This window comes from Seriola aureovittata, chromosome 18 (genome assembly GCF_021018895.1).
Source record: "Seriola aureovittata isolate HTS-2021-v1 ecotype China chromosome 18, ASM2101889v1, whole genome shotgun sequence".
In the NCBI taxonomy this organism is placed as follows: domain Eukaryota; kingdom Metazoa; phylum Chordata; class Actinopteri; order Carangiformes; family Carangidae; genus Seriola; species Seriola aureovittata.
This window is the reverse complement of record NC_079381.1, coordinates 23,318,053-23,338,801: the sequence shown is the minus strand read 5'-3', so window position 1 is coordinate 23,338,801 and position 20,749 is coordinate 23,318,053. Positions and strand designations below refer to the sequence as shown.

Sequence of the window (20,749 nt, the reverse complement as noted above, 5' to 3'; positions counted from 1 at the left end):
GGATCAAAGGAATTCCATCACACACACACTCACATACACATACACACACACACACACACACACACACACACACACACACACACACACACACACACACACACACACACACACACACACACACACAGGTTAAATGTTGTCAGTCTCCACTTCCTGGTCCATGTTCTTATGAGATCATACGTGACTCATAAAGGTTAATTATCCGGCCTCCAGCGCTTGATGGAAGCAGAATCACCAACAACATTTTTACTTAAAAATGATATTACAAAATTTAATTTTAGAAATTTATTACACATTTATGTACTGTTTTATTTTATGGAAGAGGATTAGGGGCACATGTGAATTTTTTTTGATATCTCAAATTATCTCATATGATCACTGATTTATTCTCCATATCCATGTCCCCAAATAAAGTGAATTGAATTATGATCAGTAGGAGACGAACCCTCAGATGAATGGAAGTCGGCACAGTGAATTAACTGGAGACCCACACTCAAGTCAACAGGTTCATAAAGCGCAGGTCCACTTTTCTACTTTTCTTACAAGACTAAATGTGACCTTTATTTTCTATGGTAAAAAGTTAACAGATGCGCTCTCAGTTTGCCTCAAATTAAAGCTGACATTTAGAAAATATTCTTCTAATCTCAGGGGATGAATATTAAATCGTCAAGCAGCTCATTTTAGAAACGCTGGACCCTGCAGGCAGGAGAAGAAGCTCCTCAGACGAAATGTCGCGTTAGTGATTAAATGAAATCAGAAGACGATTAGGAAGAAGAAGCACTCAGAGTGCAGTCCTAGTTAGTCATTAGTTTCACAGTGTTGTATTGGTTAATGATGGAATAGTAATGAAGGGTGTCACCAGGGCAGATGTCATGGGGGGGGAAACTTAAATCAATGAGTTTCCTCCTGTTAGGAAAATGTTACAAATATCGTTTCTATTCATGAATAATGACTGAGGAGATCCTGCTTGTTTGACTGCTCAAAGGCAGGATGATGGTGCCGGGGAAAAGGTCACATTAGGTCACATGGTCACCACAATCAATATGTTGTTTGCTCATGTGGTCCACATTTCCTAGGCCGTGAGTGGAGGTAATCATGAGTCAAGAATCAGTGATGAGGGCTCATGTGTGAAAATCAAATGCTGTGATAAATGATGATAATATTTATAGATGAATGATGTAGCAGGTACTTTAACACAGGGTGACAGAGGCTTGGTTTCATAACTATAAACACTGTTTATATCTGCCTCCATCCCTAAAGTAAAATAAAAAAAATAGTAATAAATTGTGTCTATAACTTATGAAATCTATGTACTAAGTTGTGTATGTGGCACAGTTATAACTGTATAATATTTTCTTTTCCTGTATAGTGGGGGTCAATAGGGGCCCAACATTTTATTGCAAAGTTATTCCAGCTCTGTAGAAGTACTTTTACTCTTTTTTAAATTCTTTTTTTTTATTGTTTTACTTCATGATCCTTTTGAAGCATTCTATGGAGTCAGTTGTGAACAAAAATAATGAATCTGATAGATCAAAATAGATAATACAGAAACAATTTAGGACCAGTGATTTAAATGATCATTATTACAATTATTAAGCATCCAACAAGAAAAAAAGAAAAATTAAATATGTACTTTTACTTTTAATACTTAAATATATTTTACTCATTATGAGCAGATACTTTTACTGTAGTGATATTTCCAGTGTTGTGTTTTAGTAAAGGACTTATTGCTGTCTTGTTTTGATCTGGGCAAAATCTACATCCGCGCAGACTGTGACCCTTTTTCTTTTTTTTTTTACTCAACGTTCCTCTAAAATGCTCCCATGCTTTCCTCATTAAAAACATATTTTCTATATCTATGTATTATAGTGAGATCATTTTTGTCTAATTGATTCCAGAATTATTTTACAGTGTGTTTGCAGATATATTGTAGTCCCGCTGGGTGGGGCAGCGGAAGGATATCGGGCTTGCTGTCTATAAATATCGCTCCGCTGCTTTTTGTTTGCTAAAACGTTAACAGCATCAGGAGTAGAAACTTGTAAACACCACCGGGAACAATTTGTTTGTGAGTAATTTGAGGTTTTTAAACGGTAATCACCGTGTCAACATCTGCTTTTTGATACGTATCGTTGTGTGTGTTGAACTACCGTTAATTTAGCTGTTGGTGACGAATGAATCAGCAAATATTATTGGTTGTTTTGGAGGCTAACTCGGCTAGCCGGGGCCTAGCTTAAAAGGAAACGTCGTCAAACGTCAGCCTTTAACAAATTTAAGCTTTTAATTTGGTTAATCAAATTGGGAGAGAATTAAGTGTAAAAACCAAGAGATTGATACCCAAATATGACAACATGGGGGGGAGGGGGGAGATGAGTTAAAATAAACAACAAACGCCGAGTATTTCTGGCGACATCCGGTTATGTTAGTAACGTTAGCTTGTTAGCTTCAACAGCTGTTTCGTCAGCTGGCGACACAAATGGGGAAACGTCTGGTTAACGTCTCTGAACAACTGAACACAATTACTGTGTGCGAAATTAAACACGTTGACATGCGCGTGTTTTTTCCAGTAAGCTGTTCAATGCCGAAGCCGTTGTATTTTCACACAGCTTCGAGTAAAAACTGGCTAATTAAACCGTTAACTTGGCAACATAGATGATCATTTTACACCTGCGGTGATTAGTCGATTGAAATAAATCTATGGAGTATGGATTGATAATTTAATGCCAAATATTTCCCTGTTTCCAGCTTCTCAAATGTAATTCATTCATTTGTGGTAAGATAGTAAACTGAATATTTTTGTTAGTTGGTCAAAACTGTCTGAAGTGTTGCATTTTAAATTTAATGTCAAGCTGGGATCCAGATAAGAAGCTCCTCCATTTTGAGTCTGAGCTTCCTTGCAACTGAAATTTACAATTTATGTAAACACTTTTAAATTAAAACCTTAAACGTTTTCATCAGTGACTCTGCTGTTTTGCTTTGTTTATAAACCATTGTAAGAAACATTTTCAGTGGCGTCACTGGGTGGGGTAAACACAATTTTTGAGAAGTCACCATGGACATTTTTCTTTTTTGATGATGCATAGATTTATTGACTGATACAAAAATAGCCAGATTAATTTGTGTTAAACATTGTTAGTTGCAGCCCTGAGTAACAGAAATTAGACCATTATAAATGGACCTTTTCAGTTTTCTATCATTTTTATTTCCACAGTGTCAAGATGCAGATCTTTGTGAAGACCCTCACTGGTAAGACCATCACTTTGGAGGTTGAGCCCAGTGACACCATTGAAAATGTCAAGGCCAAAATCCAGGATAAGGAAGGCATCCCTCCGGACCAGCAGAGGCTGATCTTTGCTGGCAAGCAGCTGGAAGATGGCCGCACCCTCTCTGACTACAACATCCAGAAGGAGTCCACCCTCCATCTTGTGCTCCGTCTGAGGGGAGGCATGCAGATCTTCGTGAAGACCCTCACTGGAAAGACCATCACCCTGGAGGTCGAGCCCAGCGACACCATTGAGAATGTCAAGGCCAAAATCCAGGACAAAGAAGGCATCCCTCCAGACCAGCAGCGTCTCATCTTCGCCGGCAAGCAGCTTGAAGATGGCCGCACCCTCTCCGACTACAACATCCAAAAGGAGTCCACCCTCCATCTTGTGCTCCGTCTGAGGGGAGGCATGCAGATCTTCGTGAAGACCCTCACTGGCAAGACCATCACTCTGGAGGTCGAACCCAGCGACACCATTGAGAATGTCAAAGCTAAGATCCAGGATAAGGAAGGCATCCCCCCAGACCAGCAGCGTCTCATCTTTGCTGGCAAGCAGCTGGAAGATGGCCGCACCCTCTCCGACTACAACATCCAGAAGGAGTCCACCCTCCATCTTGTGCTCCGTCTGAGAGGAGGAAACTGAGCTGCTCCTGATCATAAAAATGTGCCAGTAAACCCACCATTTATTGCAGTGTTCAAATCACTCCTCCTGATCCAGATGTCAGTCATTCCTTTTTTTATTTGAATAAAGGTTGAACATTCCTGAATTTTGCTTTCATCGGCTTTTAATAGTTTTCACTTTGCATTTCACTGCATTAGCTGACAGTTTTTGATTTTGGTAAATACACAAACAGGATGTGAAGATGACAAAACTTAAAGCACCTTTGTGATTGAAGTGGTCGACAAGCATTCACTAACAAGTTTAAGTTCACAAGTTGGTAGCTTTGAGACCTGTAATGCTTATTCTGTTCCTGTTAGGACCTTTTTAAAGCAGCATCAATGGAAAGTCTTGAGTGTGATAACTAATAAACGGCTTCTCACTGTCACATGGTCACTTGATTATTTAATAGTTAAGTAGAGAATTTGTAACTTCTACTTCTGGTTCTTTTTAACATTAACAGGGCTTTAACTATTTTATCAGTTAATTTGCTGATTTTTATTTTCTCAGCTGTAAGTTTGTAAAATGTCAGTGGAAACTTGTATTGCAGTACTCTGGACATCTTTCAGTTCCCTGACCAAGATTCAGTTTGCAGTCACCAGATAGAAGCAGCAAGTCCTCACAAATGAAATGGGTAATGTTTGGCACTTCAGAAAAATGATTTACTGTAATTGAAGTAGTTCCAGCTGCAGTTACTATTATTCATATGAATTTATTTCTAAAACTCCAATTTTTTTTATTTTTATTTTTTGTCACTATGTTTAGACAAAGAAGCAGTGAAATATTCCAATACTAAGACATAACAAGCTGTACTTTGTAACAAATTTGATAAAACTATAAAAATGTTCTTTATTAGATGGTAAACAAACATGGTAATACCCTATTGGCTATACTTAAGTTATGCTGTAATTAGAAACCACCTACAATTACATATTGGATCCAAAATATACAATACTTAGACACTATTGCACCAAGTTATTCTCTAATCAGAAACTACATACTATTAGAAACCATTTTAACAGATAATCTAATGAGAAATAAAATAGAATGTCAGATCCAAAGTATGCTCCAGTCGGATGCTGTTGTAAGAGCCATGTATTTAACTGATGTGATATTCCTCCGAAGCACTAGGGATGATGCAAGGCCGGGGCTGTCCACGGTTAATTGGCAGTAAACTCAGGTGTTGCTCATTGTAAAGAACAAAGATAAATTTGTTTCTTTTTTGTTTACCTTTCTATACGACTCTTATTGGACATTATGGGCCTTGCAGAAGGCCGACACCAGAAAATAAATGCATCATGATACAGACCATTCAGGTAAGGATTGGATATCATTACTTTGAGACATTTCTAAACAAACAGCGTTACAGTGGGTAGCCGTTAAAGTATGTAATTTAGTAATTTAAGCTGTACTAAAAATAATACTGTAATACATGACGGTCCTTCATTAATAAGTAAACATATCACAGTATTACCTTGCCAAAAATTCAGACACAGCAAGTTGAATAACTTATAAGGGTGATAAACATAATTTTAACTCATTTAATCATGGATCTGTGTGGAAAGGCAATTATACAAAATAAAACTACTTTTGGATTAAAACAAATGATTTGTAAATATTTTGCAATTTTAAAAGGCACTCCAACATTTGACAAAAACAATGCATATACTGAGTTATAAGAAAATTCATAAAATGATATGTCATCAAAGTTTTACTATAGTGAATAATAAATATATCATAGTATAACGAGTCATTAAAAAGACATAAGGCATGAACGTCAAAAAACCTTAATAAGCATAAAATTTCACAATATGTCATAGTATGCTGTCATAGTATAGTAAGGTAAAAAAAAAAAGTCATAGTATAGTAAGGCATAAAAAGACATAAAAACGTCATAGTGTAGTAAGGCATAAAAAGTCATCGTATAGTAAGGCGTAAAAAGCCATAAAAAAGTCATAAAAACATCTTATTGTATTAGGGCATAAAAAGTCATAGTATAGTAAGGCACAAAAAGTCATAGTATAGTAAGGCATAAAAAGTCATAAAAACGTCATACTATAGTAAGGCATAAAAAGTCGTAAAAACGTCAAATTATATTAAGGCATGAAAAGTCATAAAAAAGTCATAGTAAAGTAAGGCATAAAAAGTCATAGTATAGTAAAGCACAAAAAGTCATAGTATAGTAAGGCATAAAAAGTCGTAAAAACGTCAAATTTTGATGCCTTACTATACTATGACGTTTTTATGACTTTTTATGCCTTACTTTACTATGACTTTTTTATGGCTTTTTATGCCTTACTTTACTATGACGTTTTTATGACTTTTTATGCCTTACTATACTATGACTTTTGAGTCATAGTATAGTAAGGCATGAAAAGTCATAGTATAGTAAGGCATAAAAAGTCATAAAAAAGTCATAGTATAGTAAGGCATAAAAAGTCATAAAAACGTCATATTATATTAAGGCATGAAAAGTCATAGTATAGTAATGCATAAAAAGTCATAAAAACGTCATAGTATAGTAAGGCATAAAAAGTCATAAAAACGTCATAGTATAGTAAGGCATAAAAAGTCGTAAAAACGTCATATTATATTAAGGCATGAAAAGTCATAGTATAGTAAGGCATAAAAAGCCATAAAAAAGTCATAGTATATTAAGGCATGAAAAGTCATAGTATAGTAAGGCATAAAAAGTCAAAAAAAGTCATAGTATAGTAAGGCATAAAAAGCCATAAAAAAGTCATAGTATAGTAAGGCATAAAAAGCCATAAAAAAGTCATAGTATAGTAAGGCATAAAAAGTCATAAAAACGTCATAGTATATTAAGGCATGAAAAGTCATAGTATAATAAGGCATAAAAAGTCATAAAAAGTCATAGTATAGTAAGGCATAAAAAGCCATAAAAAAGTCATAGTAAAGTAAGGCATAAAAAGTCGTAAAAACGTCAAATTATATTAAGGCATGAAAAGTCATAGTATAGTAAGGCATAAAAAGTAATAAAAAAGTCATAGTATAGTAAGGCATAAAAAGTCATAAAAAAGTCATAGTATAGTAAGGCATGAAAAGTCATAGTATAGTAAGGCATAAAAAGTCATAAAAACGTCATAGTATAGTAAGGCATAAAAAGTCGTAAAAACGTCAAAATATATTAAGGCATGAAAAGTCATAGTATAGTAAGGCATGAAAAGTCATAGTATAGTAAGGCATAAAAAGCCATAAAAAAGTCATAGTATAGTAAGGCATAAAAAGTCATAGTATATTAAGGCATAAAAAGTAATAAAAAAGTCATAGTATATTAAGGCATGAAAAGTCATAGTATAGTAAGGCATAAAAAGCCATAAAAAAGTCATATTATTTTAAGGCATGAACAGTCATAAAAACGTCTTATTATTTTAAGGCATGAAAAGTCATAGTATAGTAAGGCATAAAAAGTCATAAAAACGTCATAGTATAGTAAGGCATAAAAAGTCGTAAAAACGTCAAATTATATTAAGGCATCAAAAGTCATAGTATAGTAAGGCATAAAAAGTCATAAAAACGTCATATTATTTTAAGGCATGAAAAGTCATAGTATAGTAAGGCATAAAAAGTCATAAAAACGTCATATTATTTTAAGGCATGAAAAGTCATAGTATAGTAAGGCATAAAAAGCCATAAAAAAGTCATAGTATATTAAGGCATGAAAAGTCATAGTATAGTAAGTTATAAAAAGTCAAAAAAAAGTCATAGTATAGTAAGGCATAAAAAGCCATAAAAAAGTCATAGTATAGTAAGGCATAAAAAGTCATAAAAACGTCATAGTATATCAAAGCATAAAAAGTCATAGTATAATAAGGCATAAAAAGCCATAAAAAAGTCATAGTATAGCAAGGCATAAAATGTCATAAAAACGTCATAGTATAGTAAGGCATAAAAAGTCGTAAAAACGTCAAATTATATTAAGGCATGAAAAGTCATAGTATAGTAAGGCATAAAAAGTCATAAAAAAGTCATAGTATAGTAAGGCATAAAAAGTCATAAAAAAGTCATAGTATAGTAAGGCATGAAAAGTCATAGTATAGTAAGGCATAAAAAGTCATAAAAACGTCAAATTACATTAAGGCATGAAAAGTCATAGTATAGTAAGGCATAAAAAGCCATAAAAAAGTCATAGTATATTAAGGCATGAAAAGTCATAGTATAGTAAGGCATAAAAAGTCATAGTATATTAAGGCATGAAAAGTCATAGTATAGTAAGGCATAAAAAGTCAAAAAAAAAGTCATAGTATAGTAAGGCATAAAAAGTCAAAAAAAGTCATAGTATAGTAAGGCATAAAAAGTCATAGTATAGTAAGGCATAAAAAGACATAAAAAAGTCATAGTATAGTAAGGCATAAAAAACCATAAAAAAGTCATAGTATAGTAAGGCATAAAAAGCCATAAAAAAGTCATAGTATAGTAAGGCATAAAAAGTCATAAAAAGTCATAGTATATTAAGGCATGAAAAGTCATAGTATAGTAAGGCATAAAAAGTCAAAAAAAAGTCATAGTATAGTAAGGCATAAAAAGTAAAAAAAAAGTCATAGTATAGTAAGGCATAAAAAGTCAAAAAAAAGTCATAGTATAGTAAGGCATAAAAAGTCATAAAAACGTCATAGTATAGTAAGGCATAAAAAGTCGTAAAAACGTCAAATTATATTAAGGCATGAAAAGTCATAGTATAGTAAGGCATAAAAAGCCATAAAAAAGTCATAGTATATTAAGGCATGAAAAGTCATAGTATAGTAAGGCATAAAAAGTCAAAAAAAAGTCATAGTATAGTAAGGCATAAAAAGCCATAAAAAAGTCATAGTATAGTAAGGCATAAAAAGCCATAAAAAAGTCATAGTATAGTAAGGCATAAAAAGTCATAAAAACGTCATAGTATAGTAAGGCATAAAAAGCCATAAAAAAGTCATAGTATAGTAAGGCATAAAAAGTCATAAAAACGTCATAGTATATTAAGGCATGAAAAGTCATAGTATAGTAAGGCATGAAAAGTCATAGTATAGTAAGGCATAAAAAGCCATAAAAAAGTCATAGTATAGTAAGGCATAAAAAGTCGTAAAAAAGTCATAGTATATTAAGGCATGAAAAGTCATAGTATAGTAAGGCATAAAAAGCCATAAAAAAGTCATATTATTTTAAGGCATGAACAGTCATAAAAACGTCTTATTATTTTAAGGCATGAAAAGTCATAGTATAGTAAGGCATAAAAAGTCATAAAAACGTCATAGTATAGTAAGGCATAAAAAGTCGTAAAAACGTCAAATTATATTAAGGCATCAAAAGTCATAGTATAGTAAGGCATAAAAAGTCATAAAAACGTCATAGTATAGTAAGGCATAAAAAGTCATAAAAACGTCATATTATTTTAAGGCATGAAAAGTCATAGTATAGTAAGGCATAAAAAGCCATAAAAAAGTCATAGTATATTAAGGCATGAAAAGTCATAGTATAGTAAGGCATAAAAAGTCATAAAAACGTCATAGTATAGTAAGGCATAAAAAGTCGTAAAAACGTCAAATTATATTAAGGCATCAAAAGTCATAGTATAGTAAGGCATAAAAAGTCATAAAAACGTCATAGTATAGTAAGGCATAAAAAGTCATAAAAACGTCATATTATTTTAAGGCATGAAAAGTCATAGTATAGTAAGGCATAAAAAGCCATAAAAAAGTCATAGTATATTAAGGCATGAAAAGTCATAGTATAGTAAGTTATAAAAAGTCAAAAAAAAGTCATAGTATAGTAAGGCATAAAAAGTCGTAAAAACGTCAAATTATATTAAGGCATGAAAAGTCATAGTATAGTAAGGCATAAAAAGTCATAAAAAAGTCATAGTATAGTAAGGCATAAAAAGTCATAAAAAAGTCATAGTATAGTAAGGCATGAAAAGTCATAGTATAGTAAGGCATAAAAAAGTCATAAAAACGTCAAATTACATTAAGGCATGAAAAGTCATAGTATAGTAAGGCATAAAAAGCCATAAAAAAGTCATAGTATATTAAGGCATGAAAAGTCATAGTATAGTAAGGCATAAAAAAGTCATAGTATATTAAGGCATGAAAAGTCATAGTATAGTAAGGCATAAAAAAGTCAAAAAAAAGTCATAGTATAGTAAGGCATAAAAAAGTCAAAAAAACGTCATAGTATAGTAAGGCATAAAAAAGTCATAGTATAGTAAGGCATAAAAAGACATAAAAAAAGTCATAGTATAGTAAGGCATAAAAAGCCATAAAAAAGTCATAGTATAGTAAGGCATAAAAAGCCATAAAAAAGTCATAGTATAGTAAGGCATAAAAAAGTCATAAAAAAGTCATAGTATATTAAGGCATGAAAAGTCATAGTATAGTAAGGCATAAAAAGTCAAAAAAAAGTCATAGTATAGTAAGGCATAAAAAAGTCAAAAAAAAGTCATAGTATAGTAAGGCATAAAAAAGTCAAAAAAAAGTCATAGTATAGTAAGGCATAAAAAAGTCATAGTATAGTAAGGCATAAAAAGACATAAAAAAAGTCATAGTATAGTAAGGCATAAAAAACCATAAAAAAGTCATAGTATAGTAAGGCATAAAAAGCCATAAAAAAGTCATAGTATAGTAAGGCATAAAAAAGTCATAAAAAAGTCATAGTATATTAAGGCATGAAAAGTCATAGTATAGTAAGGCATAAAAAAGTCAAAAAAAAGTCATAGTATAGTAAGGCATAAAAAAGTCAAAAAAAAGTCATAGTATAGTAAGGCATAAAAAAGTCAAAAAAAAGTCATAGTATAGTAAGGCATAAAAAAGTCATAAAAACGTCATAGTATATTAAGGCATAAAAAGTCATAGTATAGTAAGGCATGAAAAGTCATAGTATAGTAAGGCATAAAAAAGTCAAAAAAAAGTCATAGTATAGTAAGGCATAAAAAGTCGTAAAAACGTCAAATTATATTAAGGCATGAAAAGTCATAGTATAGTAAGGCAAAAAAAGTCATAAAAAAGTCATAGTATAGTAAGGCAAAAAAAGTCATAAAAAAGTCATAAAAAAGTCATAGTATAGTAAGGCATAAAAAGTCATAAAAAAGTCATAGTATAGTAAGGCATGAAAAGTCATAGTATAGTAAGGCATAAAAAGTCATAAAAACGTCATAGTATAGTAAGGCATAAAAAGTCATAAAAAAGTCATAGTATAGTAAGGCATGAAAAGTCATAGTATAGTAAGGCATAAAAAGTCATAAAAAAGTCATAGTATAGTAAGGCAAAAAAAGTCATAAAAAAGTCATAGTATAGTAATGTATAGTAAGGCATAAAAAGTCGTAAAAACGTCATAGTATATTAAGGCATGAAAAGTCATAGTATAGTAAGGCATAAAAAGTCATAAAAAAGTCATAGTATAGTAATGTATAGTAAGGCATAAAAAGTCATAGTATAGTAAGGCATGAAAAGTCATAGTATAGTAAGGCATGAAAAGTCATAGTATAGTAAGGCATAAAAAGTCATAAAAAAGTCATAGTATAGTAAGGCATAAAAAGTCATAAAAAACGTCATAGTATAGTAAGGCATGAAAAGTCATAGTATAGTAAGGCATGAAAAGTCATAGTATAGTAAGGCATAAAAAGTCAAAAAAAAGTCATAGTAATAGTAAGGCATAAAAAGTCAAAAAAAAGTCATAGTATATTAAGGCATGAAATGTCATAGTATAGTAAGGCATAAAAAGTCAAAAAAAAGTCATAGTATAGTAAGGCATAAAAAGTCATAGTATAGTAAGGCATGAAAAGTCATAGTATAGTAAGGCATGAAAAGTCATAGTATAGTAAGGCATAAAAAGTCAAAAAAAAGTCATAGTATAGTAAGGCATAAAAAGTCTAAAAAAAGTCATAGTATAGTAAGGCATAAAAAGTCATAAAAACGTCATAGTATAGTAAGGCATAAAAAGTCATAAAAATGTCATAGTATAGTAAGGCATAAAAAGTCATAAAAAGTCATAGTAAAGTAAGGCATAAAAAGTCGTAAAAACGTCAAATTATATTAAGGCATGAAAAGTCATAGTATAGTAAGGCATGAAAAGTCATAGTATAGCAAGGCATAAAAAGTCAAAAAAAAGTCACAGTATAGTAAGGCATAAAAAGTCATAAAAAAGTCATAGTATAGTAAGGCATAAAAAGTCAAAAAAAAGTCATAGTATAGTAAGGCATAAAAAGTCATAAAAACGTCATAGTATAGTAAGGCATAAAAAGTCGTAAAAAAGTCATAAAAACGTCAAATTATATTAAGGCATGAAAAGTCATAAAAAAGTCATAGTATAGTAAGGCATGAAAAGTCATAGTATAGTAAGGCATAAAAAGTCATAAAAAAGTCATAGTATAGTAAGGCATAAAAAGTCATAAAAAAGTCATAGTATAGTAAGGCATGAAAAGTCATAGTATAGTAAGGCAAAAAAAGTCATAAAAACGTCATAGTATAGTAAGGCATAAAAAGTCATAAAAACGTCATATTATATTAAGGCATGAAAAGTCATAGTATAGTAAGGCATAAAAAGTCATAAAAACGTCATAGTATAGTAAGGCATAAAAAGTCATAAAAACGTCATAGTATAGTAAGGCATAAAAAGTCGTAAAAACGTCATATTATATTAAGGCATGAAAAGTCATAGTATAGTAAGGCATAAAAAGCCATAAAAAAGTCATATTATTTTAAGGCATGAAAAGTCATAAAAACGTCAAATTATATTAAGGCATGAAAAGTCATAGTATAGTAAGGCATAAAAAGCCATAAAAAAGTCATAGTATAGTAAGGCATAAAAAGTCATAAAAACGTCATATTATTTTATGGCATGAAAAGTCATAGTATAGTAAGGCATAAAAAGCCATAAAAAAGTCATAGTATAGTAAGGCATAAAAAGTCATAAAAACGTCATAGTATAGTAAGGCATAAAAAGTCGTAAAAAAGTCATAAAAAAGTCATATTATTTTAAGGCATGAAAAGTCATAGTATAATAAGGCATGAAAAGTCATAAAAAAGTCATAGTATAGCATGGCATAAAAAGTCATAAAAACGTCATAGTATAGTAAGGCATAAAAAGTCATAAAAAAGTCATAGTAAAGTAAGGCATAAAACGCCATAAAAAAGTCATAGTATAGTAAGGCATAAAAAGTCATAAAAACGTCATATTATATTAAGGCATGAAAAGTCATAGTATAGTAAGGCATAAAAAGTCATAAAAAAGTCATAGTATAGTAAGGCATAAAAAGTCATAAAAACGTCATAGTATAGTAAGGCATGAAAAGTCATAGTAAGGCATAAAAAGTCATAGTATAGTAAGCATAAAAAGTCATAGTATAGTAAGGCATGAAAAGTCATAAAAAAGTCATAGTATAGTAAGTTATAAAAAGTCAAAAAAAAGTCATAGTATAGTAAGGCATAAAAAGCCATAAAAAAGTCATAGTATAGTAAGGCATGAAAAGTCATAAAAAAGTCATAGTTATAGTAAGGCATTAAAAAGTCATAAAAAAGTCATAGTATAGCATGGCATAAAAAGTCAAAAAAAAGTCATAGTATAGTAAGGCATAAAAAGTCAAAAAAAAGTCATAGTATAGTAAGGCATAAAAAGTCAAAAAAACGTCATAGTATAGTAAGGCATAAAAAGTCATAAAAACGTCATAGTATAGTAAGGCATAAAAAGTCATAAAAACGTCATAGTATATAAGGCATGAAAAGTCATAGTATAGTAAGGCATAAAAAGTCATAAAAAAGTCATAGTATAGTAAGGCATAAAAAGTCATAGTAAAGTAAGGCATAAAAAGTCATAAAAAGTCATAGTATAGTAAGGCATGAAAAGTCATAGTATAGTAAGGCATAAAAAGTCAAAAAAAAGTCATAGTATAGTAAGGCATAAAAAGTCAAAAAAAAGTCATAGTATAGTAAGGCATAAAAAGTCATAGTATAGTAAGGCATAAAAAGTCATAGTATAGTAAGGCATAAAAAAGTCAAAAAAACGTCATAGTATAGTAAGGCATAAAAAGTCAAAAAAAAGTCATAGTATAGTAAGGCATAAAATGTCATAAAAACGTCAAATTATATTAAGGCATGAAAAGTCATAGTATAGTAAGGCATAAAAAGTCATAAAAACGTCATAGTATAGTAAGGCATAAAAAGTCATAGTATATTAAGGCATGAAAAGTCATAGTATAGTAAGGCATAAAAAGTCATAAAAAAGTCATAGTATATTAAGGCATGAAAAGTCATAGTATAGTAAGGCATAAAAAGTCATAAAAAAGTCATAGTATATTAAGGCATGAAAAGTCATAGTATAGTAAGGCATAAAAAGTCATAAAAACGTCATAGTATAGTAAGGCATAAAAAGTCATAAAAACGTCATAGTATAGTAAGGCATAAAAAGTCGTAAAAACGTCATATTATATTAAGGCATGAAAAGTCATAGTATAGTAAGGCATAAAAAGCCATAAAAAAGTCATATTATTTTAAGGCATGAAAAGTCATAAAAACGTCAAATTATATTAAGGCATGAACAGTCATAGTATAGTAAGGCATAAAACGCCATAAAAAAGTCATAGTATAGTAAGGCATAAAAAGTCATAAAAACGTCATATTATATTAAGGCATGAAAAGTCATAGTATAGTAAGGCATAAAAAGTCATAAAAACGTCATAGTATAGTAAGGCATAAAAAGTCATAAAAACGTCATAGTATAGTAAGGCATAAAAAGTCGTAAAAACGTCAAAATATATTAAGGCATGAAAAGTCATAGTATAGTAAGGCATGAAAAGTCATAGTATAGTAAGGCATAAAAAGCCATAAAAAAGTCATAGTATAGTAAGGCATAAAAAGTCATAAAAAAGTCATAGTATAGTAAGGCATGAAAAGTCATTGTATAGTAAGGCATAAAAAGTCAAAAAAAAGTCATAGTATAGTAAGGCATAAAAAGTCAAAAAAAAGTCATAGTATAGTAAGGCATAAAAAGTCATAAAAACGTCATAGTATAGTAAGGCATAAAAAGTCATAGTATAGTAAGGCATGAAAAGTCATAGTATAGTAAGGCATAAAAAGTCAAAAAAAAGTCATAGTATAGTAAGGCATAAAAAGTCGTAAAAACGTCAAATTATATTAAGGCATGAAAAGTCATAGTATAGTAAGGCATAAAAAGTCATAAAAAAGTCATAGTATAGTAAGGCATAAAAAGTCATAAAAAAGTCATAGTATAGTAAGGCATAAAAAGTCATAAAAAAGTCATAGTATAGTAAGGCATGAAAAGTCATAGTATAGCATGGCATAAAAAGTCATAAAAACGTCATAGTATAGTAAGGCATAAAAAGTCATAAAAACGTCATATTATATTAAGGCATGAAAAGTCATAGTATAGTAAGGCATAAAAAGTCATAAAAAAGTCATAGTATAGTAAGGCATGAAAAGTCATAGTATAGTAATGTATAGTAAGGCATAAAAAGTCATAAAAAGTCATAGTATATTAAGGCATGAAATGTCATAGTATAGTAAGGCATAAAACGCCATAAAAAAGTCATAGTATAGTAAGGCATAAAAAGTCATAGTATAGTAAGGCATGAAAAGTCATAGTATAGTAAGGCATGAAAAGTCATAGTATAGTAAGGCATAAAAAGTAAAAAAAAAGTCATAGTACAGTAAGGCATAAAAAGTCTAAAAAAAGTCATAGTATAGTAAGGCATAAAAAGTCATAAAAACGTCATAGTATAGTAAGGCATAAAAAGTCATAGTATAGTAAGGCATGAAAAGTCATAGTATAGTAAGGCATAAAAAGTCATAAAAAGTCATAGTAAAGTAAGGCATAAAAAGTCGTAAAAACGTCAAATTATATTAAGGCATGAAAAGTCATAGTATAGTAAGGCATGAAAAGTCATAGTATAGCAAGGCATAAAAAGTCAAAAAAAAGTCACAGTATAGTAAGGCATAAAAAGTCATAAAAAAGTCATAGTATAGTAAGGCATAAAAAGTCAAAAAAAAGTCATAGTATAGTAAGGCATAAAAAGTCATAAAAACGTCATAGTATAGTAAGGCATAAAAAGTCGTAAAAACGTCAAAATATATTAAGGCATGAAAAGTCATAGTATAGTAAGGCATGAAAAGTCATAGTATAGTAAGGCATAAAAAGTCATAAAAACGTCATATTATATTAAGGCATGAAAAGTCATAGTATAGTAAGGCATAAAAAGTCATAAAAACGTCATAGTATAGTAAGGCATAAAAAGTCATAAAAACGTCATAGTATAGTAAGGCATAAAAAGTCATAAAAACGTCATAGTATAGTAAGGCATAAAAAGTCATAAAAACGTCATAGTATAGTAAGGCATAAAAAGTCGTAAAAACGTCATATTATATTAAGGCATGAAAAGTCATAGTATAGTAAGGCATAAAAAGCCATAAAAAAGTCATATTATTTTAAGGCATGAAAAGTCATAAAAACGTCAAATTATATTAAGGCATGAACAGTCATAGTATAGTAAGGCATAAAACGCCATAAAAAAGTCATAGTATAGTAGGCATAAAAAGTAAGGCATAAAAAGTCATAAAAACGTCATAGTATAGTAAGGCATAAAAAGTCGTAAAAACGTCAAATTATATTAAGGCATCAAAAGTCATAGTATAGTAAGGCATAAAAAGTCATAAAAACGTCATAGTATAGTAAGGCATAAAAAGTCATAAAAACGTCATATTATATTAAGGCATGAAAAGTCATAGTATAGTAAGGCATAAAAAGTCATAAAAAGTCATAGTATATTAAGGCATGAAAAGTCATAGTATAGTAATGTATAGTAAGGCATAAAAAGTCATAAAAAGTCATAGTATATTAAGGCATGAAATGTCATAGTATAGTAAGGCATAAAACGCCATAAAAAAGTCATAGTATAGTAAGGCATAAAAAGTCATAGTATAGTAAGGCATGAAAAGTCATAGTATAGTAAGGCATGAAAAGTCATAGTATAGTAAGGCATAAAAAGTCAAAAAAAAGTCATAGTATATTAAGGCATAAAAAGTCAAAAAAAAGTCATAGTATAGTAAGGCATAAAAAGTCATAAAAACGTCATAGTATAGTAAGGCATAAAAAGTCATAGTATAGTAAGGCATGAAAAGTCATAGTATAGTAAGGCATAAAAAGTCATAAAAACGTCATAGTATAGTAAGGCATAAAAAGTCATAGTATAGTAAGGCATGAAAAGTCATAGTATAGTAAGGCATGAAAAGTCATAGTATAGTAAGGCATAAAAAGTAAAAAAAAAGTCATAGTATATTAAGGCATAAAAAGTAAGGCATAAAAAGTCATAGTATAGTAAGGCATGAAAAGTCATAGTATAGTAAGGCATAAAAAGTCATAAAAAAGTCATAGTATAGTAAGGCATAAAAAGTCATAAAAACGTCATAGTATAGTAAGGCATAAAAAGTCATAAAAACGTCATATTATATTAAGGCATGAAAAGTCATAGTATAGTAAGGCATAAAAAGTCATAAAAACGTCATAGTATAGTAAGGCATAAAAAGTCATAAAAACGTCATAGTATAGTAAGGCATAAAAAGTCGTAAAAACGTCAAAATATATTAAGGCATGAAAAGTCATAGTATAGTAAGGCATGAAAAGTCATAGTATAGTAAGGCATAAAAAGCCATAAAAAAGTCATAGTATAGTAAGGCATGAAAAGTCATAGTATAGTAAGGCATAAAAAGTCAAAAAAAAGTCATAGTATAGTAAGGCATAAAAAGTCAAAAAAAAGTCATAGTATAGTAAGGCATAAAAAGTCATAGTATAGTAAGGCATAAAAAGTCATAGTATAGTAAGGCATAAAAAGCCATAAAAAAGTCATAGTATAGTAAGGCATAAAAAACCATAAAAAAGTCATAGTATAGTAAGGCATAAAAAGTCATAGTATAGTAAGGCATAAAAAGTCATAAAAAGTCATAGTATAGTAAGGCATAAAAAGTCATAGTATAGTAAGGCATAAAAAGCCATAAAAAAGTCATAGTATAGTAAGGCATAAAAAGTCATAGTATAGTAAGGCATAAAAAGTCATAAAAACGTCATAGTACAGTAAGGCATAAAAAGCCGTAAAAACCTCAAATTATATTAAGGCATGAAAAGGCTTAAAATGTTACAGTACAATAAGGCATGAAAACGTCAAAAAACGTTATAGATTAGTAAGGCATACAAAGTCATAGTATAGTATAGGTTTGTTACGTTTCATTAGTGTAATGTAAAATAACGTGCCACCCAAACAAACATAAATAGGTTTCAAATGCAGTTTTATTACATTTTCAGGGCTCAACATCCACAATGAACATAAACCACTGTGTAAATCAACCTCTTCTCTACCATCCTTTAAATGTACAAGAAAAAAAGCAAAAAAAAGCAAAAATTATCAGCAATCAATACTGATGTCTAACACAGGTTCAGAGAGTGTATATAATTTTATTATTAACACATTTTGGTTGTTTCTTTCTACTAGCGTCACTACAGGGAGCTGGTTCCTGGAGATATGACCTGAGAGCTAAGGTAGGTTTATGATGGGTGTGTGTGTGTGTGTGTAGGTGTGTTTGTGCGTGTGTTTGTAGGTTGTGTTTAAAGAACGGTTTCAGCACAGGAATCACCAAAGTGAGCGTGCAGGTTTCTGTAAAAGTCTCTGTGTATTTCAGGTGGTTGGGGGATATTTGGGCGGGAAAAGCTGTGCTGCTGTTGTTTGGAGTAGAGTTCAGAGTCCTCGCTGTCTGACTCCACCTGGATGCTGACCTTGGGCACGGGCGGGCGAGGTGGCGGCTGCAATGGAGCGGCGTCCCCGGGGGTGAGGCTCGTCTGGGAGTGGACAGGTGAGGGGGGGCAGGAGATCTTCAGGTGCAGAGTGATGCTGAGGAACAGTGGTGGAACCGGCCAGGTTACACTTTTACTCTCCATCACACACACTCAGCTGTCAGTTTATTAGGAACACCCAGCTCAAACTAACACAGTCTAACAACAATCCTGCTGTAAATCCTCCTTCACCAACGTTGTGTTCAACAAACAAAAACACAATACACAATCAACAACAGCACAAACGACATCTGTTAGACACTCACACTGATGAATCAACACAATTTCAACACAAACCGAACATTATAACTAACATTCATGAAGGAGGATTCAGGACTGTTGCATTAGACTGAATCAGTTTGGGCTGGGTGTTCCTAATAAACTGACAGCTGAGTGTCAGGGACACATAGACAAGTTCAACAATACACACATGTTCTCTTTTACGAGACATTCCTTTCAAAGTGGAGATGGTGTGATTTTTTCTGTGTGGCAGCGTTGAAGGTGCAGCGTGTTACATGGGGGAAAAAACACTTTAATTTCCTGTTTATGTATCTGTGAATTACTGAAGAGGGCGCTGTTCTTCAAGCTTAACAAGAACTAAAACTGTCAGGGATGAAATTGCAACAGGGAAAACTTAGAGCAAATGGGATCAAATTTTCTATGCAAATGTTTAAAAAAATAGCACTTTTCAATTTGGAGTAAATCCAATCAGCTTCATTAAAGTCACTGAAATTAAACAAAAAATTCCAGTACTAGAAATATGGAATAATATAATACAAATGTTACTGGTCAAAAGTTGTGTTCTTAAATCGAAGTTATAGTTTTTCTCCACTGTTTTGATGCATTGTGAGAAATAAAATAGACGAGTTAAAACTGCGTTAAAGGCTCCAACATCACATCCTGGTGTCTAAAGAGAAAATAGTGGAAAAATAGAAAAATCTATGAGGTGAAGACAGAAAAAAATCACACCAGCTGTGATATTCTCTTCAGTTTGTCTGAATTTAATACGAGGCTTCAGGTGTCTGAGTAAAAATAAGTGGGAATATTCCACAGTTACAGACTTTTCAAAATAAAATTCCCTTGTTGTTTTTCCCTGGGCGGATGATAAAGCCTCATGAAAGCTTCACATAAAGCTCTGGATTACTTTAGAAAAGGTTCTTTATTTCCAATCAGAACCGATGGAGAACCTGTCACGAAGTTCATTTGACAGTATTTGAGGACACTTGCAGTCTTGAGCAGAAGAGCATCAAACCAGTGGAGAAAATCTGTGAAACAGCAGCGATAAACACAAACTGATGTTCAACTTCTAAATAGTTTTCTCATTATTTTAACAATCTGGTGAAAAGCAAAGCGGCAGGCGTGAACTGTCCTGGGATCAGACTGTATAATTCAGCAGCTGTGCAGGAACACTGTGACCTGCCAACACCTGCACACAGACTGGACATGAATGAAACGAAGAAATGTAAAATGTTCTGTCTGACTGTGTTTTCATAAGGTTCTGTTCTACAAACAGCAGAGCAACAGTTTCAAGGGGAAACGGATATTTTCAAAAGAAACAACCAAAATCCTGTCATGGTGAAAAACCTCTTACACAATCACTGATTTAAATGAAGTGGACAAAAGATTCAAAACACCTCAATCACACATCGACTACATCCTCCGTAACACTCAAGAAACCCAACATTAAAACCTTCTTGAAGGAGGGTTTATTACAGGACGGTTGTTTTTGACATAAAAACCTGTCAGTGACGGACACAATTTTTCATCATCATCATCATCATCATCATCATCATCATCAACAGGGGACAGGCTTTGAAACAAGATCCTAGCCCAGGTGGTTAAAGATTAACGGTGGTGTAATTATATTTATTCATCTTCTGAATTTCGTCCTTGTTGCCTATAAAAAGTCTAAATGTATTTTACACATTCTTACTGAGTAAAATCAGGCGTCACCTGCTCTTATTGTTTGTATTTTTGCATTTTTAACAGCAGATGTTTGAGTCTGG

At 31.5% G+C, this 20,749-nt stretch overlaps 2 protein-coding genes across 2 annotated transcripts in view; one reads left to right on the top strand and one right to left on the bottom strand.

Moving 5' to 3' along the window:
- Positions 1–1,922: 1,922 nt before the first annotated feature.
- Positions 1,923–4,305, top strand: LOC130186860 (polyubiquitin-B). The gene is made up of 2 exons (XM_056404168.1): positions 1,923–2,062; positions 3,206–4,305. Exon 2 carries the CDS (start codon positions 3,213–3,215, stop codon positions 3,900–3,902), a length of 690 nt encoding a protein of 229 aa, XP_056260143.1. The 5' UTR covers positions 1,923–2,062; positions 3,206–3,212; the 3' UTR covers positions 3,903–4,305.
- A 13,822-nt stretch (positions 4,306–18,127) lies between these two features.
- Positions 18,128–20,749, bottom strand: part of slc4a5b (solute carrier family 4 member 5b) — a 32,553-nt gene continuing 29,931 nt past the window's right edge. Inside the window, exon 28 of the mRNA XM_056404259.1 lies at positions 18,128–18,801. Coding sequence (XP_056260234.1) covers positions 18,519–18,801 — 283 coding nt within the window. The 3' untranslated portion in view covers positions 18,128–18,518. The remainder of the gene's footprint in view (positions 18,802–20,749) is intronic.

Coding starts and splice junctions, on each gene's coding strand:
- LOC130186860 (XM_056404168.1), top strand. CDS start 3,213: ATGCAGATCTTTGTGAAGACCCTCACTGGTAAGACCATCACTTTGGAG.